Source organism: Puma concolor, chromosome A1 (genome assembly GCF_028749965.1).
Source record: "Puma concolor isolate L17-30 chromosome A1, mPumCon1.1.hap2, whole genome shotgun sequence".
In the NCBI taxonomy this organism is placed as follows: Eukaryota; Metazoa; Chordata; class Mammalia; order Carnivora; family Felidae; genus Puma; species Puma concolor.
The window spans coordinates 139,231,130-139,255,383 of record NC_141667.1 but is presented as its reverse complement, the minus strand read 5'-3'; the positions used below and the strand labels follow the sequence as shown (position 1 = coordinate 139,255,383).

The window sequence follows — 24,254 nt, the reverse complement described above, 5'->3', positions numbered from 1 at the left end:
AAATTTCCACATTTCCTCAATTTGTAGGTTAATGTTTTTCATGGAACTTGGGACAATTTCAACCATTATTTATTAAAATGTTTTTGTTTTTTTTTTTTTCTGCCCCATTCTCTCTCTTTTTTTTTTTTAAATGTAATAGAAATTTAATGGCTATTTAGTAGTCTTGAAGACCTCTTTTCTAATTTCAGTATCAGTCATCTTGGAGTCTCATTCCTTTGACAGCTTGGTTTCCTGACTGTGCAGGAAATCTGTTTATTTGCATCTCTGGTAATTCTTAACTGTGTGCTAGACATTTGATTTCAACTTTGTTAAGAGTCCGGGTCTTTTGTCTCTTTAAGTTTGTTGAGTTTCTGGAATGGAGTTAATTTAATTGGATTATTCTTAATCCTATCTAGGCTTGGTTTTAGGCTTTAGTTGGGCCAGTCTAGCGTAGTTCTGATTCTAAGGTATGGACCTTACTCTTAAGACCTGGCCTTTGTGGTGGGTCAGCTCAGTTCCTGGGACATTACTGAGATTTCTCCATCATGACTACATAGGAACTTAAAGCTCTCCCAGCACTGTGCAGCCTTTAGTATGTCCATTATTCATTTAACTCCATAGTAGCCATGATCTACTAGATATTCCAGAATATCGCCACCCATATGTGTAGTCTAGTTTTTTGCCCTACCACTACCTACCCCCCAGCACTGTACCACTGCCTCACCTTGTTTACCATGTCCTGCAAATTTCACTTGCTTCAGCAGTGACTCTGATCTGTGATCGCTTTGTACTATCTGTGTTTCACCTGTTCGTGCTGTAGTCACAAAATTATTTCTGGCTAGAGAGCTTGGGTAAAGGTGGGACTGACGTTATGCATTTCCTTTTTCTCAGATATCACAGATCACAGTGCCTATTATCCAGTGCCTGAAAAAGATGTTTCCTAAGTTTTATCCACTTTTACAGTTATAGTTTCAGCATCAGTTATTTTATTATATTTGGAAACAGAGTAAACGGTATGGGTAGAACTTATTTGGTTTTACATATACCAAACAGAGGCTTACAGTTTTATCTGCAAACTGTCAGTATGGCAAATATAATAAGAAAATGTATAAACACATTGGGTGTTAGAACTAGTTGCATATTTGAGGGATTGTTGGAAATTGATCAGAAAATACTGTTTGTTTCAACTTCTGTTATGATTGCATTGTGTACTCAGTTTCAGAAATAGGAATAAGACATGATATTGATATTCCTCCTGGTTTTCTTATGTTTTGACGTCAAAGCTTCTTTAGTTGCAGAGTAGGAATCCACTCAAATTGGTCAAACAAAAGTAGGAGGATTGCTTACGCTTGCAGAATTGAGGCATGTTAGATGGGTGAAATTCCTAGGGGAGATGAATGGGGAAGCCTCCTCCAAAAACTTTTTTTTTTTTTTTTTGACCTTTACTGTTTTCATGTATATGTTAGAAAATTAGAAAACATATCACCCTTCTCTACTTCATGAGGTTGATTCCTGCCAGTATTTCTTAATCTTGTGAAATTACATTTATATTTTAAAGTCTAGTTCAAATGTTCCATAAGAGTTAATTGTTTCCTGAGGGTGAGCAATTGCTCCTGCAGTGAGTGGACTTGTGACTCTTGATCTCAGGGTTGTGAGTTCAAGCACCACTTTGGGTGTATAGATTACTTAAAAATAAAATCTTAAAATAAAATTGTTTCCTGTGATGGGTGGCAAGAATATTCTTTGTACTACCACTTCTGAAGTACATTTCTGTATATAGGTAATGGGTAATAAATATTTGAAATAATGAAGATCAAATGAGAATGTATATTCAGAAAGACCTTGAGAATTATTGTGTATGGACATGTGGAAGGACATTTTAAGTAAAGTATTTCACTAATTTGCAAAATGTATTCTCTTTTTCTGCTTTTAAATGGAAAATCTTATATTGCCTTGCTGGTAAGAATTCAAATGATTTTAAGTTGGGAGGTCTTAAGTTAGTGAATGTATTATATTAGCTTATGAAATAGTACATTTTTATTACATTTTTAATTTTTAATGCTTTTTCTTTGGTTTTGTGATCTCTTTGGTATTAAAGTATAGGACAGATAGTAATGGCCACTTTAAGTCTCCTGTGGTTTGATTTAAGTGGGAATCCATAAATTGCAATAATCCATTGCCTAAACTTAATGTTATTAATTTCCCCAGAACACATTCTTTTAATTCTCTAAGTTGACCAATTTTCCTTTCTTAATATTTTAGCTCTCTATGAATATCAGCTTACATCGTTGAAAGGATAATTTGGAAGACATGTTTTGCTGAAAGGACAACTGAGAAAAATTTTACGAATGGGATGAACACGCGCCAGTTAACAGACTACCTACTGCAATTTGAATGTTAACAATTACCCACCTGGTACAGTTAACCTAGTGATGTACCTATTCTCACAATACCCTATTTCAGTGTGCTTGTCTTGATTAAAGAATTCAAAGTGGAGTACCGCAAACTTGATATGGATAATAAAAAGAAAGACAAGGACAAATCAGATGATAGAATGGCACGACCTAGTGGTCGGTCGGGACACAATACTCGAGGAACTGGGTCTTCATCTTCTGGAGTTTTAATGGTTGGACCTAACTTTAGAGTTGGAAAAAAAATTGGATGTGGCAATTTTGGAGAATTACGATTAGGTAAGACTATTTTGTTTATTCCATTATGTTTGAAGCGTTTTTTTTAAAAGCTAAAAGTACTTTCTAATGAAAATGGTTTAGTTACTGTTTAGTTGTTTACCTGTGGTAATTTTAAAGAACATAAATATTGGAAATTTCTTATGTACTTGTATTTTTGTTTGTAAGGAATTCCCTACTATAAGAATGTGTATTTACTTGAGATCACCCATCTGGAGTATGAGTAAAAAGAAAGTAAATTTCAAGCCCCGGAAAGCTGATAAAAAACACCCCATAAGGTGCCATTTGCTGTGTATTTTTAAGAATGATGTTTAGGCTACTTTTTCAGATTTGAAAACATTTAGTTAACTGATCACTTCAGGAGGATATGTATGGCTTAAAGTCAAGGTAATATACTGAAACTGCCAAAAAAACCCAAAACAGTGAAATTTACATACATCCAGAGTGGCACGCAGAAATCTATGTTCTTAATAAGGCACACAAGGTGCTGATTCAGTTTATTTTTTCTAATCAGGCAGGTTTGGTAAACATTGGTCTAATTAAATCTCCTAACTCTACATTAAAGGCAATTGAAACTCGGTGAGGGTAAGTTATCTGCCAGATGTTACACAGCAATTTAATGACATAGTTGGGACTAAAATCTAGGTTTTTAACTCCTGCAACAGTAGAGATGTGGCTTTCTTGAGTGAAGAGAAATAAGAAGAGGGTAGTATGGTTATATGGGCGTCAATATTGAGGTACCCTGAGGCTGTGGTCATTGGACCACTGAGAATGCAAACTTGAGAAGGAAAAAGGAAAAACTTGGCTTCACAGTTTTCCTTAGATGCAATCCCACTTAGAAGAAATAAATCCAATTGTGTGTTTATCTATTCGATTAGTTCTCTTCATCTTGTAAAACACCTGAATTTGTAGGTCATCCTTCATTTTAATACTACTTTGTGTTGTTAAGGCACATTAAATCTTTGAATGAAGCAAGCCAGTAAAAGCCAATGACATACTTTGTAAATAGCTGTGATTGACGTGTTTGGCAGACTCTTGCATTTTAGTAGGGACTCAAATGTTTGGAAGGGTGAATGTTTCACAGTTTACTTTTTAGGAGATTGAACTAGATATCTTAAAATTCTTGACTGTTTCTGATTTTGGAATTAGAAAATCTAGGTTATTTACTTACTAACTCTGAGCTCCATTTATCCGTCTATTCAAAGCGTGTTGCCTGTCCATCATGTATGAAGCATGACTAGGCACTGATAATACTGGAAAAATATAAAAATTCTTCTTGCTATTATGGAAAACATAAGTCATTTAACCACTTGAGGCCTCAAATTCCTCAACTTGAAAATGGAATTCTTCCTGCTTGGGATTCTCTCCTCCTCTCTGTGCCCACCCCCCCCAAACATAAATAAATAAACTTAAACAAAAAGGGGCACCTGTGTGGCTTAGTCACTTAAGCATGCCACTCTTGATTTCTGCTTATGTCATGATCTCATGGTTTGTAAGATCGAGCTTGCATCCGACTTTATGCTGACAGCAAGGATCCTGCTTGGGATTCTCTCTCTCTCTCCCTCTCTCTCTGCCCCTTCCCCGCTCGAGCATGCACATACATGTACTCTCTCTCTCTCAAAAATAAATAAAGAAACTTAAAAAAATGGAATTACTGCTCCTTCTTAGTTGATTGTGAAGATAAAATTCAGACGATCATGTAAAAGGACCCATCAGTATACCTGCATATTTTAGGAAAGCATTGACCTGCATGCTTAAAAGATATTAAAATACTTGTTCTGTTTTAAAATAAAAAATATGGCCTATTGTAGTGTATTTATTTATATATATATGAACTAGTTTTACAGGTGCACATTATTTTATATGTGTGTGTGTACCCTATCTCTCTTTGTGGATCTGTTATTACTATAGTGCTTTGGCCATTTTTATTTAGAAGTGGTTACATATAATTTATTTCAAAATAAATACGTATATGATTACGAACACATCTGAGTGTATGTATGCACGTCTGTGTGTGTATAAACACACAGAACAATTCTAGCTAGCCCTTTTAACTGGGGTAATATGAGAAACTATGTGTACCTTATATTGAAACTATATATGCTGCATATAGTGAAAAAGCAGTAAAATACCCCTTTGTGGTCTGTGAATAATTGGAAACAGGAATAAGATGATTTATTTATTTATTTATTTATTTATTTTTTAATTTTTTTTCAAGGTTTTTATTTATTTTTGGGACAGAGAGAGACAGAGCATGAACGGGGGAGGGGCAGAGAGAGAGGGAGACACAGAATCGGAAACAGGCTCCAGGCTCCGAGCCATCAGCCCAGAGCCTGACGCGGGGCTCGAACTTACGGACCGCGAGATCGTGACCTGGCTGAAGTCGGACGCTTAACCGACTGCGCCACCCAGGCGCCCCAGGAATAAGATGATTTATTAGGCTGTCCATCCATCCATCCATTTGTCATCTACTTACTATCTGAATCTCTGTATCTGTCTAGGGTTGTTTGTTGTATATTTGTATAAATTGATTTATTTAAATGTGTTCTCTATATTTTTGTGTTTTATGCATATTTATAAAATAGATAATACCTATACTTAGCTAATTTATTAATTTTATTCCTTCTTACTGACAGGATACTAAATAAAGTGGCATTTTACTCCCTTTTTAAAGGCCCCAAATAATTTCTTTTATAAAAACAGTTGTTGAAACATGGTTTGTATACCTGGATAAACATGCTGATGTTGAAACGTGGTTTGGATTCTTAAAGTGCTTGCTTTAAAACTACATTAAAGACACATCTTGTGTATTTGATTCCTGGCACTAAAATTTTTGTGATTAGTGTTGGGTGAGAAAGAATATAAGGTATACATGTTATAGATAAGGAATTTTCAACACAGATGCTGTTGGCACGTTGGGCTAGGCAGTTCTTTTTACAGAGAGGACTGTCCCAGATATTCATGTTGTTTACAACTTACGACTTCTTCAGCACTAAATAAAAGTTGTAACTCCATGCACAACCCCAAATACCTTCCCCCAGCCATTTAAAAATTTTTTTTTTTTTAAACGTTTAATTATTTTTGAGACAGAGAGAGACAGAGCATGAACTGGGGAGGGTCAGAGAGAGGGAGACACAGAATCTGAAACAGGCTCCAGGCTCTGAGCTGTCAGCACAGAGCCCAACACAGGGCTCGAACTCACGGACCGTGAGATCATGACCTGAGCCGAAGTCGGCTGCTTAACTGACTGAGCCACCCAGGCGCCCCCACCCCCGCCAGCCATTTTTAAATGCCCCAGGAGGAGACAGTATTAAGCACTGTTGAAACTACTCATACAAGTAATGATTTAAAAAAAAAAAAAGGTGGCATAAAACTTTGACCTTGAGATTTAAAAAAAAATAGGTAAACATTGCAAATCATCTAAAATCAAATTTAAGTAATTGAGAGTACATTTTTATTTGTAAGTGAAATGTTCAATGTGTTTTTGTTTTATTTTATCTTTATATGTATGGTGGTAAGGCTTGCATTCTGTGCGTTTTTGACCTGTTTCTAGCTTAGACAATCATCAAAAACCCCTAGAAAGTTTCTTCGTAAAAAATTTTTTAAGGCTTTTTTTTTTTTTTTTTGAGAGAGAGAGAAAGAGAGAGCGAGCGAGCAGGGGAGGGGCAGAGAGAGAGGGAGACACAGAATCCGAAGCAGACTCCAGGCTCTGAGCTGTCAGCAAAGAGCCCAAAGCAGGGCTCAAACCCACGAACCGCGAGACCATGACCTGAGCCGAAGCTGGATGCTCAACTGACTGAGCCACCCAGGCGCCCCTGGAAATATTTTTGATAGGTACTGAATGAGAACAAACATAGCTAGCTAAAATAAAGTGTTTTATTGTATTTATTTGTTTTTTTGTGTATTATATTTTGACCTCTTTAAAAAAAAATCTTTCTGACTGGAGAGAGACTACTCCTGCTGGTGCTAGCCGATTCTTAGAGACAGCAAAGGATTCAGCTGGGAGCATGCCTTTGATCTGCAGAGTAACCAATCTGGAGCCATACCTCCTTTGCCTGGCCTGTATATTCCAGCAGGCTGGCTTCTACTTCATTAATCATCCCATGATGAGGTACAAGACAACAAGAGACGCCTCCTATAGCCCAGAGACCACCAGAATTACTCAAACTACTTAATCCTAAACTGTTTGCCCTGCCTTGCCTTGGCTTTCTGTAGAAACTCCAATAAAGGCTTTGGCCTGAGCTTCTCCTCCCTTGTTTCTGTCTTCCATCACTTGACCAAAATAGGATCCTTCTCCTCTAGGACCTGTGAGCATAATAAACTTTGTTTTCCTGAGCCTCTGCTATGTCCCCTCTTGAGGTTGCAACTGACTGACTGTCACCTAAAAGAACACAAAAAAGGGTGCTATAAATTGCTGGATGAGATACCATGTGTGTGTGAAATCAGTGGCTCTAGTTTTTGACATCATTAGGTATATGACAGGAGTTTCAATAACTTTTCTTATTTTTGTCTTCTTTTTTATGTATAGTTCGCAGTTCTTCTTGTTGGTTTTTATTTAAGAGTTGTTTTGAAAATTTTGCAGGCCCTACATTCTATATCAAATATGCAGATTTGAGTGCATTCATCATTTTTTTATGCTTACTGATTTTTTACTGTTACTAACTGTAGTGTATTATAAAACTTAATTGAAAAAAGTACTAATCAGTAACAGACGGTGATACTCTAAGAGATCCTAGAATATAGGGTGTTAAGCAAAATAGGTTTTTTTGCTTTTTGCTTTTGGTTTTTGGTTTTGTTTCACGTAACACCAGAGGGAGAGCCCTTGGGGCTTTTTTTTTTCTTTTAATGGTAGCACTAGGGTTTATTAAGCTGCACCTTAGTACAGGCATTGGGGCTTGCCCATGGTGCTCTTGACGTATAAAGCTGGACAATCTGCCAATTCTTCTTGAGCAATGACACCAGGAAATTGACAGTTAAGTGGATGTTGTGTACAAGCTCATCATCTGTCATTTTCACGTGGCCAACGGCCACTGCCAGACAAAGCAACTTCATCTGGAATTTGATCATGGACTTCACCTCATCCACTTCGGCCACCATGTTCTCACTGTGGGTCAGCAAGGAAGGAAACTTGCCAGCCTTATTCAGGCCAGGGCCCAGGCTTTGTGGGGTCTGCTTGATCAGAGATTTGGAAGCCGAAACGGCATCATGGCGGTCAGGGCGCCTCTGCGCCCTCAGTATATGGATTGTCTCTGTGTGCAAGGTGATTGCTCCTGTCTTTGTCATCTGCCAGCCAGCCAGCTAGCAAGAGGAAGAAGAAGGATCAGAATGTCAAAAACACTCATTTTTGGAAGTGAGGAGTGACAGACCTATGTCCCCTCACACCCAAAACTTAATCACATGGTCACACCAGGCTGAAAGAGAGGCTGGAAATGTAATCTGTAGCTGGACAGCCATTTTAAAATGGACTGGTTCTATTATTATAGAATGGAGGGCATGGATATTGGTGGGTAACTAATAGTTCCTGCTATAAACAGATACGTAGTTTTTGTAGAACAGGGTTTTCTATGTTAATTACCACCCAAATACTCAAAATTGGTAAAACCATCTTTTCAAGTTCAGTAGAGCAGAAAGCTCTCCTGGAAATGACCTTTGAAATTGGATTAAAACATCAGTTAATTGGAACCACTTTGCTTGGCGCCTTGTCGTAACTGGATTCCCCTTATACATACATTCCCTCCCTGTCACACATGTAATACACACAAACACATACCTACAAGCAGGTCATTTGTTCATGCCCGAAACAACAAACACTGATTAAAAGCCAAGTGTGTGAGCCTATGCCTATGTTAGGTTATGGGGATGTAACAAAAATGTATTGTTTCACCATTGTTCATGTCTAAAAATATAATCCTCGAAGTTCAACAAAATCTGTAATGTTCAAAAAAAGGATATGCTTTAAGGATTAAGTGCTTTGTACCATGACCTAAAAGACATTTGAATGTAAATGCCAATAAAAGCAGTACTTTTAGATGAATTGGTATATTTTGGTTCTGTGGAATCTATATATAACTTAACTTCTTGTCCTGTGAATAATTTTCCCTGTGTACCTGTGACTAAACATCATATAGTTAGGAAAAGATAATAATGTCTTGAGGAAATACAAATTCTGTCTTTGAACTCAAAATGGAATTATTCCTTTGTGAGACACAGTTCCTCAAGATAAAGTTCCTCACCATATCATTAAATTATTCACTCTCTGCCTACTAGTGGATGCCTGAAATTTCATGTATAGTATATTCTTGAAAGTATACATGAAGGCACATCTAAATGTTGAACTAATTGACTAAAAATGTGATAGGTTTCTGGTATGATTGGTTTCATATTTATGGGATCGGCAATTTATATTCATGAGCTATTTAATATATAGATTATGTATATTTAAATAATACATACAAATATATATAATATAATAAATATATTTATAACTTATAATACATTTTTATATATACAATATATACAAATGTATTTGTATTTGTAATATATTTATATTGCTAAACGTTCACCACATTTGGCACTCCTGTTGAGTTCCATCTCTGTGCCAACTGTCATGGGTTATGAGACCTATCTATTACGTGTTAGTACGAATGCTTGTTTTTTTTTAATCTCGCTTTTCTCCTCATTCATTTTTACAAAATAGGGACGAGATTCAAAAAAGGAGTATGGTATTTGGATGAACAGACACTACTGTATAATGGTGGCAACCTATCAGAGACTGAAAGTTTGCCTAGGAGTTTTACTGCCGTTCATTAGCTGCTGTAGAAAAGGAAGTTAGGGGTATTATGGTAGAAAATCCCATGTGTCAAAGTTGCTCATTCTGTGTTCAGCCAGTGTGACCAGGGCCAGTTACTGTCACAGTTAAAAAAACAAAACAAACACACTTATCGTTTTTCTGTTTTTCTCATTATAAAAATAATGAATGCCTACTGAAAAAATACTGGAAATTCAGAAATCACATGCTATTTTTGTTCTTTTTCCTGTGCTTGTGAAGAAACACTTTAATTTAGGTATTATATTGTCTTTGTATACTTATTGCTTCTAAATTTTTCTGTACTACTTCACTTGGGCTACAGATGCTGACTGGCCCAATGGAATTTTCTAGATTATTTTCCATTGGCAATGCCAAAGATTACTGTAGTTCATTTGAATTCTTTACATGTTATAGATACTGAGTCTTTATTTTGGTTTGTCAGTTACCTGTTCTTTGTATATGGTAAATGTTTTTCAATATACAGATAGAGACGTTTAATATATTTTATGGTTTCCATTCTGTATAAAATCTTCTTTTTACCTTTTCCCACCTTTTAAAATGCCCATAAAGACTTTCATATATTGGGTGGTAAGCATTTTTTCTTGTTTTATGGTTTATATCTAAGTTTTTAAGTGTTCAGCATTTAATATGGGTATAAGGTAGGGTGCTAATAAACCCATTTCCCCCTCAAAGTCATTAGCTAGTTTGTCAGAGCCAGTTATTAAATAATATGTTTCTTACTTTATTTCATTTTTAATATATTCAAGAGTTTCCTGTGTGTATAATATATTTACTAGATGACATATGAGCTCTAATGAGATTACATACCATAATAATGAAGGATTTAAAATGAGGCAGTGATTGGGAAAGGAATTTTGTATTCCTGTTTTCATATAGGAGTTCTGGTTTTTAAATGTATTTTCAGCATGTGTTTGACTATTGATTTACTTTCTGAGTTGTGTGCAATATTGCATCAAAATAAGAATCTTCTTATTTTTGTAAGTGGGCTACCTTATTTAAGTATCACTTTCTACTCTGAATCCAGGTGAAATGCTAAATATGTCCTTGGGTGGATCAATTTAAGATTTCCTTGTCATTGCTTCGATCTCTGGAGCAAAAACCTTTGCTTCATTTAAATGTATTAGTGCTTTTTTTTTCACCCAGAGTAGAGTTTTACATAATGTACCTTTAAAAATCAATTATTGATACAATCTGACCTTTCTTCTTTCTTTTTCAAGGGAAAAATTTATATACAAATGAATATGTGGCAATTAAACTGGTAAGTTTGTGTTTCTTTTTTTTTCCCTTAATTATTTTCCTGTTTTTCTTTGATGATTAGTTTACATTTTAATTACTTTTTTGGTTTCATATCATTTATAACTTGAGTGTTTATTGGGAAAATGATATGCATAACTGGTTTTTTTTGTGTGTGATTAAGCTCCTAGCAGCCACATGCCTCTCAAGTATATGACAATGTGTAAATGTCTGTATTTTCCATGCCGTGAAAACTCAATCCCTTTACTTTGATATCATAGAATTTAATTTTTGAGTTTTGGCACAATTTGTAATTTAAAGAAACTGGCCCGTTGGTGTTTTTAATTAGAGAAAAACTAGAAAGCAAAATTTCTCTTAATGATTCAAGTATTTGGACAAATGTGTCCTTAGTATTCTGGATTTACCCTCTTTCCTGGGGTGCCTGGGTGCTTCAGTCGGTTAAGCATCCAACTTGGGCTCAGGTCGTGAGTTCGAGCCCTGCACTGGGCTCTCTGCTGAGAGAGAGGTCCCTCTCTGCTGAAGCAGGTCCCTTGTCCCCCTCTCCTGCTGCCTTCCCCCCCCCCCAAAATAAACATAAAAAAAAAAATTTGACAACGTCCTTCCAGGTAGCTTCCAGTATCTTTTTTTCCGTTGATATTTTGAATATGGTAAAAGTGGCTATTAGTTGACCTTCAGGGGTTCAGAAATTACTGATGTGTGAGGAAGCTAGCAGGGAAAGCAAACTCCCATGGAACCACTCTCAAGTCCTCAGTGTGCCATCTCTGACAGCTGTAAGGCAGCTCTGTTCTGCAAGACTGGAGATCTGGGAACTTTTAGAAGACACAACTTTGTTCAGGCACCACTTTTCTCTCCGTCTTGCCAGCCACGTTTCCCTGAGGCTAAGCCTGGCTTGGTTTTTCCAGTCTGCCTGCCATTGTCAATCTTGCCTCTGCCAAAATAACCACTGTTACTGGGGTAATGTGAGATTAATAAATCAGGAGAGAGAATTAGAAGAAGAGGCTATAGAGAGAAACAGAAAAACTTTGGGGATGAGGTAGAAAACCGTACTACTCAATGTGAAGTGTCTCAGGGAGTGTAGACCAAGTTTCACCATAATGAGTGCTGTGTATTTTCACTGGGAAGTAAAGATGCACAGTAGGTTGTTAGAGCCCCAGGAGAGACTGGCTGGCTGACTGACATGTAGTTTGGGGCTGGCCTTGACCTAGATGAGTTCACCTTGGTTTAAGGTCTGGCCCTTGGTTTTATGATGGCAAATCTGGTTGGGTCTCTCTTCACATTGTCCCTGTTAATTAAAGGTAGATGCACAGTAATCATTCAGTTCACACAGTAATCATTCAATTCCCCAGTAATCATTCAGTTCACACAATCAGTCAGGCTTTCAGAGATGTAAATACTTGGAAGCGTTAACTTCTAATTTCAAACGAGGTATCTTGCCATTAATGTCCACAATGCCCAACTCAGTATAAACGATATGTTTGCTTTCTGTAGGCTGATCTACGGAGAAAGCAGCTTAAAATTACAGGGTTCCCTTCCGAGCATGAAATCAGAACAAGGGGAGTTAGTCTGTATGAATCAGAATAGGGAGGCCCAGGATGCAGGGACTGGACAGTGTTTGAAAGGGCATTGCTGACTTTCATTTCTTTGGAGTTCTTCCTTTTTCCATGTTCTAGGCCACCAGTCTAGGACCTAGACAATGTGTGGTGTTGAGAGTGGGGGTGGCCCGCAAGGATAGGAATGTAGCAACGCCCAGATAACTGCTGCAGCAGCCTGTGGTGAGCCGCTCCGCTCCCTGGGGCCTGTGAACGATGCTCCCTGATGCCCTGAGACACGGAAACCATTGTGTCAAAGCAGGAGCCACTGCTCTAGACTGTCCTTTCCTGGTCTGTTTCAGTCACTAATTGGTGACCCGCGGGTCCTGTTCTGTTCAGATTTGGGGCTTGTTGACGCTGTTGGCACCATTGGGGCCTTAGTAAACAATCAGTCTGTCATCTTCCAGCCTTCTTATGTATACACGCGTGTGTACAACTCTCTTTAGTTTATCTTCGTGCTGTGTCACTCTCCCCTCGTTTCTTTCCTCCTTCCTTTTTTTGTGGACAGTCATTCTCTGGTGTGATGTGCCCCCTTTTAAAGCACAGTGGTCAGCACTACATATAATAATAGTGTTTTTTTTGTAAAACTGGCAATTTTGTGGGCTCTTTTTTTTGTATTATGAGGTTGAAGTATGCTACACAGTGTCGTCTTCGCCTCCACTTGATCCAAAAATCTATTTGGTAGAACAGAAAACGTTTCACACCAACGACTGGACCATAGTTTGGTACTTACTTCATTAAATATTTATGTATATAAAATATGTATAAAATATCCTTCTGTGTTTTATTTGTATAAATTGTATCTTTAAAACAGATCCCAGTTTTCTTCAGAAGCTGCTTTAAAAGTAATCACTTGAAAATGTTAAGTTTGGATGCTTTCAATGCTATCTGATTTCTCTCGTTTGGTAGAAATAGGGGCATTTTGATAACGGTGGTGTTGAGAGAACATAGTCACTGATAACTTCAGTTCTGCTATCTCTTAGAAAGGTTTTTACGTTCATTTAACGTTATGCTAGTTCAGATGGATAGTTAGTTTCAGGGTAAGTTGTTAATTTGACCTCACCTGGCACCCTTATATGTTGTTATTTGCACTTATATAATAACCTGCTGCTAATGAATCATGAAAATGTCAACGTGTGATGAGGTGACTTTTGTTATATGGTGGTATAATAAAACTTTACTGCTGGTAAAGTACTGGAATCAAGCTGAACTGACTCACCTAAATTAGATCTGAGTTTCTGTTTTTACCAAGGGAGTTTGAGTGATTGAATAAGTTATGTGTTTAATTTCATTGGTGATTGCATACGTGGGCATCTTTCTTTACATTTTATAGTTACATACTTCTGTACAGTTAACTGAAGAATTTATAGTTATGATAGCACTCACTTTGTGGAGGGCACTGTTTTCAGTCATGTATATAAATGTGTATACATATATATATATATATAAAATAGGAATAAATATATGCATATATGTATAATGAAAAAAGATAAAGTTTTATTCCTCTTTTATAGAGGAGGAAACTGAAAAGTACAATAAGTTGGTAATTGGCCAAAGTCTACTCAGCTAGAAACTAGTGGATTCAGGATTCTGACTCTGGACGCTTTAGTTTTAGTGTCTGTGCTTTTTCGTGTCCCTCCTGCCTCTCAACAGCTAAGCTGTTGGTTTTCTCTTATGACAATCTTTAGGACTATAATTTTTCCCCTGGGATTTTAATCATTCCTGGTCTGAAGTGTTTGTCATGGGTCATAGTTTTCGTGATGCTATGTTTTGAGATAGCCTTGTTTTTAGTTATTCTGTTTGGGATCCATATTCCTCCTGAATCTGTGGTTTGTTGTGTTTCATCAGTTCTTGCAGATTCACAGCAATTGTTTCTTCACTTAACTGCCTCTGCTCCCTTGTCTCTCTTCTTTCCTCCTGAGACTCTTATCAAATGTCTGTTAGACCTTTTCATTGTATTGTCCAGATCTCTCATGGTTTGTGTGTGTGTGTGTGTGTGTGTGTGTGTGTGTGTGTGTGTGTGTATTTTCCATTTTTCTTCTTTCATACTGCATTCCATATGATTTACATAGATGCATTCTACATCATGTTTTAGTTCTGTAGATGTTTTTCCGTGTATCTTCGAGTTTCCTACTTCTCTCTTCTGTTGTATTAATCTGCTGGCAGACTGAGTTTATTACTTCGGTTATGGAAGCTTTAAAAATATTTTTGAGATTCTGTTGATTTTCTTCAAATCTTGTTACTTTGTTATACTTTACTATTGGGTCTGGTACAGATTTCCTGTTACTCTGCTTTGTAGTGTCCTGCAGATGTTTTCATACCTTTATTATTTATTTCTTATGTCTAAAATTTCTGTTGCTTCTGCTTACGTTGTTTCTCTGTGTGTAAAGTCTCAAAAACATTATGTTGAGTGAAAAAAACCAGACACATATAAAACATGATGTCATTTATATCAAATCCAACAACAGACAAAACTCATCCAAAGGTGACAGAAGTCCAAAAGTGATTACGTCTGAGGGAGGGATGTTGGGAATGTTCTAGAGGTTTTTTGAGGTGGTGGTTGCAGGAGTATGTATAGTTAACTAAGCTCGCGGACCTAATGCTCACAAATGGTGTGTTTTATTATAAGCTCTACCGTAGCTAAAAGAATTTAAAAATATATTATCGCTCCTGTGGGAAGTTTGATATTTTCACCCTTGTTCTTTCTTACTTGTCTATAGTTCCCTTTAACCCTAGAAGCATTACGTGAGAAATATACAGTTCAGAGGTGAATACCCGGGAACAGGAGAAAGAGGAAGGGCTACCATTTCCCTAGTCGTGAATGTTCAGAGTCTATTTTCCTTTAGGGTCAAAGAGTCAAATATAGATTTCCTTACTGCCTCATCTAATAGCCACTTAACCTTATGTACATGTATGGCATCAATTGATTTTAATTGAATGCAAAGTTCGTTTTTATTTGGTTCTAACTTTAGAAAAAGCTGCCTAGTAGAATGTTCAAGTATGTAAGAGTTGGTACCAAGATTTGGAACATTTCGAATAGGGACTTAGTGATCTTTTAGTAACTTAAATATTTTTTTGTTATTTTTGTTGATTTTTTAATTAGGAGCCCATGAAATCCAGAGCACCACAGCTACATTTGGAATACAGATTCTACAAGCAGCTAGGATCTGGAGGTAAAGTCTTACATTAATTTTTAAATTTGTAATAAAATGAGTTGTCATGATTAATAACTCTTTGGTTTCAAAGAATAGTATTTTAAATTTGGTGAAAATGAATCACTTCTTAAGGCTATGCTTACGAGACACTTCCTTACTAGACTGTTAATGTTCTCTTGTTATTTTACTTACGACATTTTTGGAGCTGACTGTGTTGGTGCTAATATGAATAGAGAACATTGTGAAAAAAATTTAATTTGAGAATACAAGCTGCGTATAGCTAATATCCTTAGCCTTTTTGGTGACCTCACACTTATTAAAATGGCTTAGCACATAGTGGTAGGCTGAAAAATGGTCCCAGAGAAGAGATCCATATCATAATCCTTGGAACCTGTAAGTTCACCTCTGCAGGAATGATGAAGTTAAGGATCTTGCGATGGGTAGATTATTCTGGATTATCTCCATGGCCCTGAACACAGTCATAAATGTCCTTGTGAACGAGAGGCAGAGGGACATTTTACATACATAGAAGAGGAAAAGGCTAAGTGGCTACAGAGGCAGAGATTAGAGTGATAGAGCCATAAGCAGGGAATGCTGGCAGGCACGAAAACCTGGAACAGCCTTCTAGGATTCTCCCTTGAACCTCCAGCAGGGATGTGCCCCTGCTAACACCTGGATTCAACCTGGCGAGACTGATTTTGGATTTCATGCCTCCAGATCTGTGACCAAATAAATTGCTCTATTAAGCCACAAGCATGCAGTAATTATATTGGCTGTAGGAAATTAATACAGGTGTATTTTTATAGAAAGTCTAAAATTAGTGAGAATGGATTTTTTGCTGTTGGAAAAAAGTAATGAGAAATTTTCCTATAGTATGTTGCATTTCCTTTATGGAGAAGCTTCTCACAGCTATACTTTCTCTGTTCACATCTATTGCTAACTATAATGATTCTTGTATGTGTGGTTTCTTACTAGGTAGGGCTATTTTGTTGCCCTGGATTTAGTAGAATGTGGTTTTTTTTCCCCATGTGTCTTTTTGTATGCACGTGTTTACATTTTAGTTGATAGAGTTGAGCACTTCTTAACACATTATTCATGTTGCATATTCTTTTTTTCTAAGAGCATACTTTTCAAATGAGTAGTCATTATGGGGACGATGAGTTGACATTTTGTATTAATGTTTTTATCACTATTGGCTTCTTGTAATGCATTTTTAAGTCTGATACAAATAGTCCTCCAGGGGTTATCAAAATTTTCACTGATGACTGAGGGATTTAAAGAATAGGAAGATAAAACTAATTCTAAGTGAAGCTGTACATATTAGTTAGGACTAGCAAGTGTGATAGAAAGCCCTCAGAAGCGAAGTGGGGGGGGAAAAAAAGGCTTTATTGGCTCATATCTTGGAAATTCAGGGAAGGGACCAATATATTAAGACATTATTGTGTCCAGGACTTCAAATACTTTGATCAGGGACATTCTTGAGTTTGTGTCTGTGCTCTGCCTTTTTGTGTGTGTGGAAGCTTCATTTTCTCCTTGGCTCTTTTTATGAGATAGCAGAGGTGATTACCATTAGCCTAGCTTAGCAATTATAATAGCATTCCTTTCCTAAGAATTCTAGCAGAAGATTTAGGACTGAATCTGTCTTATTTTGTGTCCTGTGCCTTTCTTCATTCTAATCACTATGAATTTGATTTCCCAGACTTAGATCTTATGCTCATTTCAGGAGCTACCTGAAACTCAGGGACTGAGAATGGGGTGAGGTGGTTGCCGAATGCAAAGCTGAGGTGTTAATCAGAAGGAAGATTGGATGCTGGGCCAATAAAGACAATAGATCTATCATTACTTAAGTAGTAAAACTATCATTTGGAAAAATAGGATTGAACACTTTAATTAGGTAAGAATGAATAAGTCACTTTAGAGTGCAAGGAGTCATTGAATTGAATACCAAAGGCACCCTTTTATTATTATATTCTTTGCCTTTTTTACCTTTAGAAATTATGTCAGAGTAGTAATAAAAATGAAACCTATGTCTCTACCACTTGAATGCCAAAGGACTGCAGTGTTCCACAGTGAGCAGGGGCTACAATGTTCCGGACAGTCTGTATATATCAGGGTGTCCCCTGTGCTCCATGGCGTAGCATTTACATAGGTTGAAATCTGAGTGGTATTGCATGAAGCTGACAAATAGGAATATTCTTGAGCGATTTATGTGAATCATGTGAGTTTTGGTTCCTAGGTAGTATTTTATCAGCCACGAATTTTAAAAACATCTTTGAGTACACATGTGAGCTCTGTAGAAAAACTAAAGTTTAATTGTTTGGGGAGAGACCCATGATTTTAAAATAGTTTGATTTTGGAATTGATACTTGATTATCTTTTCAGACTCCTCTTAATCGAAAATGAGCCATTCAAAGTAATTTAACCCCCTCATGGTATTTTATTTGAGTAGTAGCTTGCTTGTTAGTGTTCTCTTTAAAAATAGGTTATTAACTCAATATCCAGACTGTTTAAAGAACTCCTAAAACTTGACCACAAGAATACACACAATCCAGTTCAAAAGTGGGCAAAGGGCTTGAGTAGACATTTCTCCAAAGATACACAGATGGCCAATAAACAGCTGAAAAGATGCTCAGTGTCACTAATCATTAGGGAAATGTAAATCAAAACTACAAAGATAGACCACTCCACACCCATAGAATGGCTCTTATCAAACAAATGAGAAACAAACAAAGACCGGTAAACAATTGTTGGTGTGAATGTGGAAACATGAAATCTTCATGCGTTGCCGGTGGGAATGTAAAATGGTACAGCTGCAGACGATATGGAAAATAGTATGACTGGTCCTCAAAAAAAATTAAGGATGGAATTCCCATCTGATGCAGCAATTCTCCTTCTTGTTATATATGCCAGAGATTGCATGCTAACAGAGATTTGTACCCCTACATTCATAGCATTATTCGCGATAGCCAAAGGGCGGAAACAGCCTAAGTGTCCATCACTGGATGAATGAAATGTGGTGTGTTTGGACACATGCTACGAGATAGATGAGCCTTGAGGACATTAGGCTAAACAAAGTAAGCTCGCCACAAAAGGACAAATACCGTATGACTTCGCGTATTTGAAGTACCTAGAGAGTCAGGTTCATAGAGACAGACAGCAGAATGGTGGTTGCCAGGGACTGAGGGATGGGGGAATGGGAAAATATTATTTAATGGGTATGGAGTTTCAGTATGAGGTGATGAGAAAGTTCTGGAGATGGACGGTGTTGGTGGTTCCACAGTACTTGTGAATATTTACCTCACGGCCCTGAACCGTATACTTAAAAAATGGCTAAAAAGAACAAATTTTATATTATGTATGCCTTACCACAGTAAAAGCAGAAGTCAAAAGGTGGATTTACTCAGAATCACTTAGTGAGATGTGAAAACATCTATAACGTATCTAGTTCTGCCTGTCTGGATTTTGAGCCTCCGGTAAGTCTTTCTCTTTCTCTAGTTTCCTTCAAAACATCCCTCTTTTCTCTATTATTTGTTCACTGAATCTGTTCTGTACATACAGTGGGACTGTACCACTTGACTGCAGTGTGTACGGCTGACAGGTTACTACTCAGCTTTCCATGGGATTAGAATATTGTTTTATACCATTATCACTTTCTGCGGTAGCGAAAATGTAATGTATCGAAGAGCCTTATTTTGTCACAGACGCTCAGCATTTATTGGGTAAAATGAGGGTTGAGATTTAGCAGTCATCAGCACGTAGGCGGTTTCTAAAGCCAAGGGAATGGATGGGGTCTCCCGCTCGGGTAGAGTGTCACGTGAGAAGAGGAACGGGGAGGAAACCATGCTGACCCCTGCATTGGGCACGAATGAATTTGACAGTCGATAACAAAAATCATGACGACAGTAGTTTAAACAAGTCAGGGGATGTTCTGTGAGGGAAAATAAACAAAGAGTTGGAGGTAGACGATTCTGAGGTTGATACAGCTTCCCAAAAGTGAGGAATCTACTCTCGTGAGCTTCCTGCTCCTGTGTTTCGTATGTGGCTTTCCTCCTTACGGTCCTGGAAGTTTTTGTAACGGGAGGGAGAAAAGGATGAAATTGCTTTCTAAATAAGGATAACTTCTAATTCTGTATCTCCTGCTTCCATTCTTAAAATCTACTCACACCTGTATATCCATAGTGGAATCAGATATTTTTTATACGTAGATTTTCAGTCCCTCCCTTCTTTTCTCCTTTTCCAGTGATTTTTCTCTCTTTCCAGAGAACTGTTTGCTCTTTTGGATTATCTAGTTCCGTTAGTGGCACACCCATTCCAATTGAGAATGTTAGTTGTCTTGGATTTAAGCCTTTTGGGACGATCACAGAATTCTGTCGTATCATTTAGTGTAAAGTCCGAACTTTTTGTCTTTTCTACTAATCCACTTTTTGGTTGCACTGAACGTACTCTTCCTTGAATAGATCTTATTATTTTCATCTGCCTGTATTCTCCTTTGTGGAATGTCTTTCTTTCTCAATGAATTCCTTCTTTCTTCAGGCCCTCGCTAAATGTCACCTCTTTTGCAATGCATTTTCTGACCTCGGTTTCTCTCCAGAAATGCTTATTTTTTGACCTGAAATTATTTTGAACGTATCTTTAGTTTTGTATCGTATTATGTGATGTGATTATTTGCTTGTGTCTGTCTCTTCCACTGACCTATGAACTCTTTGAGGGCAGTGAAATGCTATATTTGCTTTTTTATCCTTGAAACTGAGCAAAATGCTTGACAATTGTAGGTCCTTGGTAAATGGTTGAAATGATAAATTCTTAAATGAGAAAGACTGTTTTTTCTCATAAGATGTGAAGTTACGATATGTAACGTCCAAAATTTCCTGTAGCTTTTTTAAACTTGTATGATTGATGTTGAAAGTTTGATATTCCAATATTATAAAAGATCGTTATATTATTAAATTTTGAGTTTCATTTCTGATATAGAAACATCGCCATACAGTTTCAAAAAAATTTTCTTAAGTTTATTTCATTTGAATTTTTCTCTAATTAGGTAATTTTAATTCCTCATTTTAGGGATCTAGAAACAGAAGGAAAAAAATCAATGATAAGTATTCTTTAAATGAATGGAAATGGTAAACCAAGGAGATATGCAGATCGTTATCTAATTAACTGAACTGTACCATTCAGCCATCTAAAAATAATCACTTTCCAGAGAAGCATAGGTTTTTAATCATTTGAATAATTTATTTTTTTATTTATTTGAGAAAAAGTTCAGTTGAATTGTTGATACTTTATGAGAATGCCTGGAAGTATATTTTGAACTTGATGGAGAGATTTCCTTTGATGAACAGTGATTCTGAGTATTGCTTCTTTATGTTATTTCCTTCCGTCAGTTGGTTTTAATGAGCTATGTTGGGGGAAACGTTGCAATTATTTGTTCCTCAGAATTTCTCTATTAACTGATACCTTTATAATGGTAAAATAACCTTATTTTGTCATAAACTGTTACTTCCCAAAAGAAGTAGAATAATCTTTTTTTCTGTTATAAATTACTGTTGTTGGCAACTCTGTAAGTATAGAGATGATATTAAATATACTATTTGAGACTATGCTTATGTTAAATCATCGTTTCTAAGTTAGTGTCTTGACTTTTGATGTGCCCTGAACTGTGTAGTTCTAAACAGTAATTTGATAATGGCATCGGTGGCTGTTTCAAAATTATACCTCTTCATAATACCGCCTTCTGAGAGCTGTTACTTTAAAAGGCTTGTTTTTCTGCCTTATACTGACCCCTGTGCCTTCTCTGTTTGTGCCTTGTTAAGTCAGGATTTAGATGTTCCCTCTGTGTTTTGCTCTGGTGTATAGATGCCTCCATTTGCACATCCTTTTCCAAACTATTTATAGGGTCTGTCTGCTAGCTAAAAGACTGTTGGTGATTCCATAATGTATGGACATTTGATCATAGTACTTTTAAGAAAGGTTGTATTAGGGTCAAACCTTGAAACCTGGCTATATACATTGGCTAATATCTAAAATTCCTTTAATTCTTTAAAAGCCTGATTCTTAGAGTTTGTCTGTTTTCAAGAAATTTAAGAAATTTTCCTCTTTCTGTGTAATCTCGTGTCTGAGAAAACAAAGAGAACATTGTAAAAAACCATGGCAGTTAAGTGAATAAACTAATGAGAACATCGCCTGTTGTATTTTGGTATTAATGAAAATCGTGAAGAACACTCTAGCAGTGGGTCAGTGGTTAGAGTAGACGTCATCTCAGCTCACGTAGGGGACAGTCGACGTAGCAGCTTCTGAGAGTTCCCTTCTCTGTCTCTGCTTGCTTGATTTCAGAAGACATCTTAAGTGCACGTAATACTTCTGTTCCCTGTACAGGCTTCTCTGTATGGGAATTTCTGTAAGTTACGCATTGCTGAACTTTTACCGATTTGTACATGACTGCATATGTACATTGCTACTTTGCATAGAAGCGTACAGTTTTTGTGTTAAAGTCATTATAGTTGATGGAGAAGGTCTGTTTGTAAAGAATGCTATGCATTATCAGTGTAAGAAAGAAGGGTTAACTGATAGTGGTTTCAGTTTGGTTTACCTGGTGCAGGTATTAGGGTGGTTGTATGCTGTGTGGTAATTAGAGCATTTTTAGTGATAAATTAAGCACATAAGAATTTTAAATAAATCCGTACCTTGGAATAGGGTAGGACTAAATGGTGATGGGTTTAATTTTCTACGATACAGCCTCATTTTTAAATTTCTCTACATAAGAGTAAAAGATTGAAAATGCAAAGCCATTACAAACAGTAGGATGATTTTTTTATTTCCTTGTTTTAAATGTTTGCTTATGTTTGAGAGAGAGACAGAGTGTGAGAGGGGGAGGGGCAGAGAGAGGGAGACACAGAATTCGAAGCAGGCTCCAGGCTCTGAGCTGTCAGCACAGAGCCTGCATGGGGCTCAAACCCACGAACCTTGAGATTGTGACCTGAGCCAACATCGGATGCTTAACCGACTGAGCCACCCAGGTGCCCCTTCATTTTTATTTTTGATTTAAATATAAAGTAGCACATGGTGAGAAAAAAGTTTGTAAACTGGAAGGTTGGAGGTGAAAATGATACAGAAATCTTATTTTTTCCTTAATTATTTAGGCCCAGAGGATAAGTGAATAATGAATAATAAAATATAACATAATGAATGTGATTTTATTCATTATTCATATAACATTCAATATTCAATATAATGAAAAATACTTGTTTGTAGGTGTTATTTTTTTTTTTTTAATGTTCTTTAACATTTTGAATAATGTCAGAATTTGTAAATAGAATTGTCACAGAAAGGACGATTTTTTTTTTCTCTTTACAGTGTGGTGGCTTTATTTTATGTGGGGTTTATTACTAGAATTTTACTACTAAATGTGGGTGCTGGGTGCGGTGGTATTTAATGGAACCACTCTTTGCCAAGTCTGGAACTCATTGCACCTGCCATTCCGATCAGAGCTTGGTGTTCAGTTGGGTCAGCGATTCTCAAACTTTTGGGTCTCAGGATCCTTTTTTACAATTGAAACTTCTTGAAGCTCCCAGAGAACTTTAGTTGTTGTGAGTTAGAGCTATTATTTACCACATGAGAAATTAAAACAAATATAAAAACACTGGTATATTAATTCATTTTAAAATGGCACTAATGTTTTAAAATCCCACCTAACCATATTTTCCAAATCAAAAAACTGTGAGAAAAGTGCCCTTGTTTTACAAATTTGCACAAATCTTTAATATCTGGCTTATGAGAACACAGCTAGATTCTCCTATCATCATCGTTATTCATTCTGTTGCCATATCGCATGTCATATAGTCTCTGCATAATTAGCCTGTTCGCTTGTGAGAGAATGAGAGTGAAAAAGGTAAATGACATCTTAGTATTATTATAAAAATAATTTTGGTGTCAGTGACCTGAAAGGGTTTCGTGGACCACCCATCCATTCCCCCACGTATCTCCAAACCACATGTCGAGAGCTACTGACTTGAGATAGAAGCCTTTATCTTAAAGGTTAAGAATGCCTTAAAGTAAAACTTCTTTGGAAAAGGAAGTTTTCTATGTGATAATTCTCTATAGTATTTCTAATCAGATTTTAGGTTTTCTTAGTCACCTCTGTGGGGTTGAAATTTCCCAGTCAGAGCCTGAATGCTTTTGTTCTGATCCTTCCTAGATGAACAATATGAAAATGGAAAATGGAAAGAAACGTCATGATATTCCTTCTTTTAATGACAGGCTACGCTGTCACCCAACTAGAGGGAACTGAAGTACTTGACCGCGTGGCACGAAGTACTACGCAGTCTTTAAGAGTGTTTGTTAGACCTCCTAATGTTGTGACTCAAGTTAATTAATTTTGTTTTGTCGTGGAAATAGCTGAACTATAAAATAATGAAGAGTTTAATGAAATTAATTTTGGGAAACTGTGGGTGAGATTGTATTTTCAAATAATATGTGAATTTTGTATTCTTGCCCATTCTTCAAATTCTCTTGGAGAAAAAAAAGCATACTTGTCTTGAAAATGAGGGCTGCCAGTAAGCATCAGTGATATTGGAAGTTATCAGAACTGACATTCATAAATTCACAGTGGATGGCCCTTTATAGGTGGCTCTTTATGGTAGTCTCAGAAGTAATTTTAGAATTGTGTGACATATACGTTTATACTTCAAAATTCACTGGTCGTAAGACCAAGCTTGCTCTTGCCCTTCGGTTGGATTGCATTCATGCGATTCAGTCCCCAGATACT

At 36.7% G+C, this 24,254-nt stretch overlaps 1 protein-coding gene across 12 annotated transcripts in view; it reads left to right on the top strand.

Moving 5' to 3' along the window:
- The window catches only part of CSNK1G3 (casein kinase 1 gamma 3), a 105,179-nt gene that overhangs the window by 28,718 nt on the left and 52,207 nt on the right, over positions 1 to 24,254 (top strand). For all 12 annotated transcript variants that reach the window (XM_086705294.1, XM_086705355.1, XM_086705319.1 and 9 more), the window contains exons 2-4: positions 2,242 to 2,669; positions 10,713 to 10,753; positions 15,442 to 15,511. In XM_086705294.1, the coding sequence (XP_086561420.1) occupies positions 2,492 to 2,669; positions 10,713 to 10,753; positions 15,442 to 15,511 (289 nt within the window). In that variant the 5' untranslated portion in view covers positions 2,242 to 2,491. The remainder of the gene's footprint in view (positions 1 to 2,241; positions 2,670 to 10,712; positions 10,754 to 15,441; positions 15,512 to 24,254) is intronic.